General features: G+C 54.4%; 2 protein-coding genes across 2 annotated transcripts; one reads left to right on the top strand and one right to left on the bottom strand.

Annotated features, from left to right (window-relative positions):
* Positions 1–1,079: 1,079 nt before the first annotated feature.
* Positions 1,080–3,671, bottom strand: PAFAH1B3 (platelet activating factor acetylhydrolase 1b catalytic subunit 3). The gene is made up of 6 exons (XM_004463262.4): positions 3,538–3,671; positions 3,182–3,275; positions 2,904–2,993; positions 2,125–2,241; positions 1,924–2,046; positions 1,080–1,400 (listed from the first exon to the last, which is right to left on the bottom strand). Exons 2-6 carry the CDS (start codon positions 3,257–3,259, stop codon positions 1,113–1,115), a joined length of 696 nt encoding a protein of 231 aa, XP_004463319.1. The 5' UTR covers positions 3,260–3,275; positions 3,538–3,671; the 3' UTR covers positions 1,080–1,112.
* Positions 3,672–5,436: 1,765 nt separating this feature from the next.
* Positions 5,437–7,491, top strand: PRR19 (proline rich 19). The gene is made up of 3 exons (XM_058279490.2): positions 5,437–5,724; positions 6,267–6,876; positions 6,960–7,491. The coding sequence occupies exons 2-3, from the start codon at positions 6,273–6,275 to the stop codon at positions 7,415–7,417; spliced, it is 1,062 nt and encodes a 353-aa protein (XP_058135473.1). The 5' UTR covers positions 5,437–5,724; positions 6,267–6,272; the 3' UTR covers positions 7,418–7,491.
* The last annotated feature ends 1,363 nt before the right edge of the window (positions 7,492–8,854 follow it).

The following is an 8,854-nucleotide window of genomic DNA, read 5'->3' as shown; positions in this document are numbered from 1 at the left end:
GGGTTTCGTGATGCCCATTCTGCCTCCTAAGCTGTCCCAGAGATAGGGTGCTGCAGGAAGGCGGTTCACCTTCAGTGGCCTGGGAATCCCTCTGACTCAAGAAACAGGTCCCCCACCCAACATGTACTGTCCCTGGAGTGACCCATGCTGCCCCCACATGGCCTGACCCAGCACTGCAGCCAAGCCAGAGTGAGTCTCTTGGACCACACCCTTCCCACTCAGCCAGTGGTAACAGGACCCTTCAACTCTCCTCCCTGGGGAGAAGGTGTTTGTACTTGGGGGAGTAATGACCATTGAGCTGGAGGGGCAGAGTGGCACCTCAACTAGGGCCATAGCACCAAGAGGTTTCAACCAGAGAGAAGAACAGCACATGCAAAGAAAGGAGGGACAGCTTAGGGAGGGCATTGTGTTCCCAGAATCCCTGCTTGAATTTGGTAATATGGGTGGTGCTAGCATATTGGCTTCACCTTGTGGTTACAGGTTGGTAATGCCTGCCAGAAGCACTGTTGTGAGAATGGAAATCTGCCTGACTACAAGAACTAGAGTGCCTGATGGGTTAGTGCTGTCAGTCCTGGGCAGAAAGAAAACACCCTGCTGAGCCATGGGGTTAGAGATCAAGGTGGAGAAGCAGATTTGGCCCAATGGATAGGGCATCTGCCTACCACATGGGAGGTCCAGGGTTACCTCCTGACCTGGGTGATGAGCTGGCCCACATGCAGTGCTGATGCACAAGGAGTGCCCTGCCACGCAGGGGTGTCCCCTACGTAGGGGAACCCCATGCTCAAAGAGCGTGCCCCGTAAAGAGAGTTGCCCAGCGCAAAAAAAGTGCAGCCTGCCCTGGAATGGTGCTGCACACACTGAGAGCTGATGCAGCAAGATGATGCAACAAAAAGACAGATTCTGGGTGCTGCTGACAAGCAGACACAACGCACAGCGAATGGACACAGAGCAGACAACTGGGGTGGAGGGGTGGGGAAGGGGAGAGAAATAAAAAAAATCTTTGAAGAAAAAAAAAAAGATCAAGGTGGAAGATGAGGCAGTAATACCCAGACTGAGCCACAAAGGAGGCAGCGGGAGGCTGAGGAGCAAGAATTTAATGTGATGGGGGTTGTTCAGGATGTGGGCTCTGGCAGTGGGGGGCCCTGGCCCTGGTCTTGGGCCAGCAGACGCAGCAGCAGGGAGTGCAGGGCCCGACATACGGGTGTGTATCCCAGGCGGCTCAGGTGCAGGTAATCATACATGTCATGGTGGCTTATGGTGCCATCTGAGTGCACAAAGCCAGGATCAGCATCCAGGAAGTGTGCCCTTGGGTGGCCAGCCAGTGCCACCCGGACCAGCTTGTTGACCTGTTGGTTCTTCTCTCGAAGTGGGTTGGGATGCTGGCCCCGTGGGAGCAAGCCCTGAGGAAGGGCACCAAGAGTCAATGGAGACATCCTACCAGCATCTGGGTACCCTGCTCTCTCTGCCAACTGTCCCCCAACCCTGGAATTCCCAGCTGCAGAGTCCAGTAGGGATGGGAAAGTGGGGGCCTGGAAGGGTAGTTCCTGATACTTTCAGGAACTCCCAGCCTCCATTCAGCAAGAACCTTCCAGGAGGAAAGTATGCTTTGCTAGCAGTGATGGATCCAAGATGCACCCTGGGAATGCCTGGCAGCTATTCAAGTGGGTTTGTTTGTTAGTTTTTCAGTTGGGCTCAGCAACCCCAGACACTCTCTCTGGCAGTCCTCCAGGCAAAAGGAGTTCAATGGTCCCCAAACCCATCCTCAACCACAGCCCCTTTGATGGGCACAGCAAGCTTCAATGTGGGACTTTGCCTGAAAGCCACTGCTCTGTGTCAAGCTTCCCAGAACTGCACCAGCTGTGGCTACATCTGAAGGGGCTCTGGCACAATGCCAGTCTTCCTTCCCCAGCTTCCCAGTCTCACCAACACCACGACCCGGGCCTGGGGCTGCCGCTGGTTCACCAGTTGTACAATGGCCTCGATGCCGCCAGTGACCTGCTCTGCTGTGTGCCCGTGGTTGTTGGTGCCCACCCAGACCACCACAATCTGTGGAAAGAGGGCACAAAGCAGTGGTGAGGGGGCAAGTTAAGGGTGCTCTCGATCCCCACCCCAAGCCCTACTCACTTTGGGCCGGATGTGTTCCAGTTCTCCATTCTCCAGCCGCCACAGCACGTGCTGTGTGCTGTCACCACCAATGCCAAAGTTAAGGGCATGCAGAGGAGAGAAAAGCTCTCGCCAGATCTGTAGGCATAAAGTGGTTTAGGAGCCGGGCCATCATCAGCGTGGACCAGCACTCTACCCCAGGAGCTAACCAAGTACCATTGTGGGAGACCCTCGCTTTATGGAAGCAGCCTGGTTAAACCTCTCCTTGAGCAAACTCCATTATCGTTGACCTGCACTTTATGGAAACCTATCAGTCTCATTTTCGACAAACCCCATAGAAGCAAGACTCACTTTGTGGAAAACCCTTCTGCTTGAGCCTTGTATTCGACCAACAGCATTACAATTGAACCTCCTTGCTTTGTGAAAAGCCATTACTGCCAAACCTTGCTTAAATGGAAAGATTTTGCTGATGAGTCCGGCTTTGCAGAGAGCTATTGCCATTGACTATAGTGGAAACCCATTAGGGCTGTGCAGTACTTTAAGCAAACAAAGAGTCTCCTCACCTTACTCAATCCGGCAGGAAAGGCTCAATTCCAGTCTCGCTATAAACAGATCCAACCTAAAGCACGGCATATACTTCCTTCTCAGTAGAGACTGCCCCTAAATCCGGGATTGCGGGTGCCAGGCGTTCCCTGCAGCCATTCGAATGCCCTATACCACGCCTGGCCTGGGCTCTGGGCCAGATGTGTCAGTGAGGGGAGAAGGCCTGGGCGGAGCAAGAGTAAGAGGATGGGGCTCACCTCGCACTGGTGCATTAACTGGACCAGAGAGTCCCCGATGAAGACGACTTCGGGTTCCTTATCTTTGCTGTCGGCTACAAACCGATGGTGCTGCGGGAACGTATCAGGGGGAGGAAATGGCACGCGCTCTCCTGGGCCGGGCCCGCCCAGCTTCCTTACGCAGCACCACCCCAACTGCCCTCAGTTTCCCCAAACGTGTAGTGAGAACGACACGAAGCAGCCGGTCTCCTGAGACACCCCACCGGGACTCTTCAGTAACGCGGGGCTGGGTTGCTCACCAGGGACATCCAGCGCCCGTCGCCCTGCACGTCCTGCACCGGCGTGGGCTTGCTGGCTGGGTTCTCCTCTCCCCTCATCGTGGCGCCGCAGCTCCTGCAAGGAAGAGCGAGCGAGGTCCACCCGGGAGCGCTCCGGGCGGGAGGCGGCTCCGCCACGCCCACTCAACTCCTCCCGGGCAACAATGGACGGCCCGGATGCCCGCGCTCTTGCGGAGGCTGATGGCCGACCCAGGGCTCCGCTTCCGCTCCAGGGGCGGGTACCTTCGCTTAGGAAAGGGATGGAATTGGGAACCCTCGCTCCCCCCACGGCGGCCGCGCAGTGAGCTCGCCCCGCGCAGCCCGCCCGGGGTACTCACTCAGGCGCAGTGGCAGCGGCTAGAGCACCGGGGACTGGAGGCGGGTTAAGGGGAAAGCGAGACCATCCAGCACTTGTGGCGGGGGGAGGAGGGAGAAACCATCCCACTGACCTCACGGGGAGGGGCGATCCGCCTGGGAGGTGGAGAATGGGCGGGGAAAATAGAGCGCGCTTCCTTGGAAGAAGGAACCATTTGCGGGTAGGGGAGAAAAATATGCGGACTGACAAGACGGGTGACTTGGTGAGGAGTGAGTGGACGAGTCCATTCTTGGATTCCCTGAAGGGGGTGCATGTTTGCACCTGGCTATGAGGTTACGCTCTTGTTTTCTACTGATAAAGGGGAGAGAAAAAGAAGCTATGAGAAATAAATATTTTCTTAAACACTCAGTTCTAAGGAGACATTCTACGGCCTCACTAGGGCTTTAGTGAGCCTATCTGTTCGTGGGTCTCCTCTGCTTAAAAACACCAGCTCTTTGTGGCATAAAGTCTAAATTCCCAATTTTTGCGTTTAAGGTACCACAAGCCCTGCTTGGAGAGTAGGAGGTGTAGAAAGAGAAAAGAAATTAGAGAAGTCTGCAGAACCCGGGTGGAGCCTGGCACCCCTCCTGCAGCTCATCTTTCAGATCTTGGGCCTCTTCTCCCGTCCCTAAACCCACGGGCATACCAAGAACTTCATTTGAGTCTGTTTAAGCTCCCAGATCCACATCCAAAGTGCCTCTAGGGTCATCTCCAGACCCCAATTAATCTTGTGGGGATCTCCACACCCACCTAAACGTTTTGGTGATTTTCCTATAGCCCCTCTCCTAAGTGGGACCTTAACCATCTAGTCATTCCTTGTAGGTAGGATGATGCCGGGAAATAGACATGAGTATTTTTTATTGCGTTTATATTCTGCCTCAATCCACTAGAAGATGAGCTCTAAGAAGGCAAGGATTCTCTCTGTCGCTCGCTCGCGCTCTCTTTAAAATTTATTGCTGTATCCTCAAGTGCATGGAACGGGCCTGGCACTTAGTGACTGCTCAACAAGTCCTCGTAGAATGAATATTAAATAAATGGGTCAGATTCTGCCTTTGACCCAAATTCAGACACAGAGCCTAAGAGGGTCGAGATTGTGATTGAGGGAGGTATTGGGGGACTACTTCTGGGGGAGGTGAAGGGGTCCAGGGGAGCAGGAGAGGTTTCCTGGGAGAAGTAGCATCTGAACTAGGTTTTGAAAGATAATGAAGATCGGGCAAGCAGAAAGATGAGACGCACAGGTAATAATAGCAGCTTATTAGGGGATGGAGAATGTCCTGGCATAGCTTGAGGGGACAGGTGCATACAGATAAAAGTTGGAGAAGTAGCAGGGGCAGTTTCTGAAAGAAAGTTTAGTGAGAATCAAAACTTGAGAGATTTATTCATCACCAGGCACTGTTTCAAGTTAGATGTATGGGCTCACTTCATCTTTATTATCAAGCCTATTTTACAGATGAGGAAACGGAAGCTCAAAGTGGTTTAAAACTTTTCCAAGGTAACACAGCTCAAATGTGCCAGTTTGGGCGTTTGAATCTAGGTAGTTGGCTTCAGAGCCTAGTTCTGATTTACGACACTATACTGACTCTCTAGAGATAAGGTCCAGCTTTGGGTAGCGCCCTGAGCAGATGGGAACTGCCAGCGACTTTCTCCCCTTTGAACCGCTCTAGAAGGAAAGTCCACCAATAGCTATCTAAACCAATCAGCATTTCAGGAAGGGGAGGGCCTAGCAGACCTCACAGCCAATTGGTGGATGGGTTGTGGCTAAGGCCAACTTTGAGGCGGGGCTATAACCGGCACTCTGAGCCCTACCGCAAGACTGTGGTCCTCGTGCCTCAGCCAAGAGCAGGCACCTTAAAGGGCTTGGAAGGGCCACGCGCATGCGTGTGGTGCGCACGAGGCCCGGAAGAGCACAGGGTGGCGTCGCCGAGTTGGGGTCACGGCTGGCGGAAGAGAAGCCATTGCGCCTTTCAGCCACGTGGGGTGGGAGGTGGCACAGGGTTCGTTGGGGCAGGAGAAGGTGACATGCCCCTCCCCCGCCTTGCCCCCACCAACCGTACCCCCACTCTTTACCCTCCCCCTTTACCGCCTCCTTGCTTTAACTGCCCTATGCTGCTTGTCTCCTACCCTAGGCCCTTCCTCAAGACCTGGACCCTGTCCCTGATGGCCTCTTGAGGTTTTCTCAGTCTCTCTAGCCTCTCCTTTCCCCCTGCCTTTTCCTACCATCTTTCTCCACTTTCTGCATCCTGCTGTACCTTTTCCATCCCTGGATTTCTCTGTCCAAAATCCCTTTCGGTCCCCCCAGTCCTTCTCTGGTCTCATGACTCTTTCCACCTCCTCCATCCTTCTGGTATTTCCTCATGTTCCAGTTCCTAAAGCCCTTTTATCTATGACTCCCTTGACTTCTCACTATCCCTGTGATGGCTTCCCTGATCCCCAAGCCTTGTCCAACTTCACTCCCTTCTGTTTGCTTCCATTTCTCTCCATTTCTAAGCACCATGCCCCCCTTACGCTCCTCATGTGTCTCATAACCCTAACTGCCCATCTTTGCCTAATAACCCAAGCCCTGCCCCTCCCTTTCACCCTCTGCCCTTTCTGGTTCTCTCGTCCCACTAACGAGTACCCTGGCCTCCCTCCAAACCATCTCCTCTTCTCACTGCTCGCTTTTAGGTCTCTGGCTTATCTGCTTGTTGATGACTACCTGTCTGTATTTTCCAGGACACCATGGACCCCCGGGGGCCAGCCCCCCAGAGGCCTGAGAAACCTGGTCGTGTCTGCCGTCGGAAGACCAGGCGAGAGCGTAATGAGGCCCTAGTGGGCAGCCGCCGGCCAACAGCCCGTCAGGATCCTCCCATAGCCAGCCGGAATCCAGCAGTGGCCCTCCGGGATTCTGTGGTCCCTGCTGCCCCCAAGCTTGTGGTCATAACCCAGGGCCGACTGAGTCGGGAACACCGGGGTCTGTTCAACCATGAAGTGAAATCCCTGGATGTGGCACGGCTGCTTAGCAGTAGGGCCCTGGAACCAGGCACCCCCCCCCTCCCCACCAGGCCTTCTCCAAGCCCAGGCAGTGCCCGGGAACTACAATTGAGGGGCAAGGAGAATCAAGTGCCTGGAGGCTCAGGTCCAGGCCCACCTAGTCCCTTGGAGCTCCCTAGCTTGGGACAGCTGCTGAGGGAGCTGCAGTGCCAGCTGATGCTGCCACAGGCCTTCCCCAGGAGGAACTTAGTGCAAGAGGCCAGGGATGCCATCGTGGGCACTTTACAGGCCTGTCATGGCTGTGTGCCTGACCTCTCCCTGGTGCTCCGGGGCTGCCGGCCACCCTTGCCAGGTGAGCCCACTTCCTGCCCCTGTTCTCCCATTTCTCTCATCTGCTCTTGCTGAGGTGTCCCTCATGTTTCTTCTCTTTGCCAGGGTTCAAGCCCAAGGACCCTGAGAGACAAAGGATGACCCCCTCCTGGATCAACAACCCTGAACAGGCCCAGAAAAGGCAACAGGGGGTAAAGGGGCTCACTTTCACCACGGCTCACACCTCTAGCACAACCACTGCGCACAGGGTGAGCCTGGCACCGCCACGGGGCCCCTGGCCTCCCCCCTTACCCTCATTGCCTTCGCCATCTGGAGCAGCCTTGGGCCCCCCAACAGCCTTTGACCTGCTGAAAAGCATCTGGCTGGTAGCCACACCACCCCCTCCCCGGCCCTGGGGTGTTGGCCCACCGCAGCCTCTGCCCCCGCAGCCATCACCCTTATTGTCCCGGACCTCTGCTCTGGACTGGAGCCCCAGCCCCCCTGCTCCACTACCCAGCCTCTCCTGGGTGGTGACCCAGAGCAGCCCTGAGGCCTGGTCCTTTCCACCCATGAGACTTTACTGAGGGGGGCTGAGGCTAGGACTGGAGGAGGGAACCTGCACTCTCCATCATCTCAATAAAGTACTTTCTTCATGGCCCTCTTGATTTCCAGTGAGTGGCTGGCAGGGGACAAGGGCCCAGGAGAGGAGCTTTCCTCAACTGTCTTCTGGGTCCAAGATGGAAGAGAAGATGCTGTCATTTGTCACACTTCTAGGACCTGGCCAGCAGAGTGGGGACACCCAGGGCTCCAGTCAGTTAACACACACACTGAGGCCAGCAGGGTGAAGAGAAGTGGGGCTCTAGTCAGTATCCACATGCATAAAAGACACTATGTGTGATGCTGGGACCCCAGAGTGAGTTGGACTGAGGCCCTGGCCTCAAGAGACTTCTAATCTAGTGGCAGTAGTGGACATAGACCGTCCCAGCCCAGTGGTTGCGTCTGGTGGGGAGAGAGAGAAAGAGGTGCAGGGGATTCCAAGGAACCTCAATGGGGGGAGGTGGTCTTCGTAGAAGAGCTAATAGACACCATGTTTTCAAGGGTTTGTAGAAGCTTATGCTAGTAGAGGAGGAACAAAACATTTCAGGCAAGGAGAATAGTATGTGCAAAGTCCAGGACAGCATGAATCAGGACGAGGAACCATTCTCATTCAGTCCCTGTCCCTAGGCCATGCTAGGACCTAGAGTGACTCACATCTGGGCCTTGTGGCCCTAGGCCATGCTAGTCACATCTGGGCCCATGTCCCTAGGCCATGCTAGGACCTAGAGTGAGTCACATCTGGGCCATCTGGGGAGCCCGATGTGTGCAGGAACAGGGCAAGAGTGGCAATGGGACCAAATCCACGTTTGAATCTGGCCACAGGCTTTTTCCTTTGGCCCATGATATGTTTTAAAGTTTTGAGTCAACTGCCTACTGATAAAATCAGGTAGTTTTGCTTGCTTTTTTTTCTTTAATTGCTTTTCTGCCTTCCCTAAAAAAAATTTTTTGGGGGCAGCATTCCTACATACCCCCTTGGTGATGACTGGCCCAGGCCAGGTGATAGAGCCTCTTTTCATGGGTTCAAGGCTCTCTGATGAGAATGTTTTGCTCAGGTTTCCTGCTTGGCCTCTTAGCTTAGAACATTTTTTTAAAATGGCATTTTGAGCAGCAGCAAAATTTTTGTGGTAGAGAGTGAAGCTAGAGATGTTTTTTGCATCAGATCAGGAAAATCAAGCGAGGGGCTTGGACTCTACATAGCCTTTCCAGGGCTCTGCATTGCTCACTGGGGAACTATAGGGTCAGAGGTGAAAGGCTCCCTTCATACTGGCATGGAGCAGACTGGACCGGGAGACCACGGGGCTAAGTGACTTGGCTGAGGTCATGTGATGAGAAAGTATCATAGGCAACTTATTTCAGAGTCCATGCTCCTGGGAATCTCACAACATCACTTCTGTCTCACAGCAATCTGGTTTCACACCCTGGTA

Source organism: Dasypus novemcinctus, chromosome 18, assembly GCF_030445035.2.
Source record: "Dasypus novemcinctus isolate mDasNov1 chromosome 18, mDasNov1.1.hap2, whole genome shotgun sequence".
NCBI classification, from domain to species: domain Eukaryota; kingdom Metazoa; phylum Chordata; class Mammalia; order Cingulata; family Dasypodidae; genus Dasypus; species Dasypus novemcinctus.
Note: the sequence above shows the minus strand (reverse complement) of the source record. Positions and strands in the feature narration are given on the sequence as shown.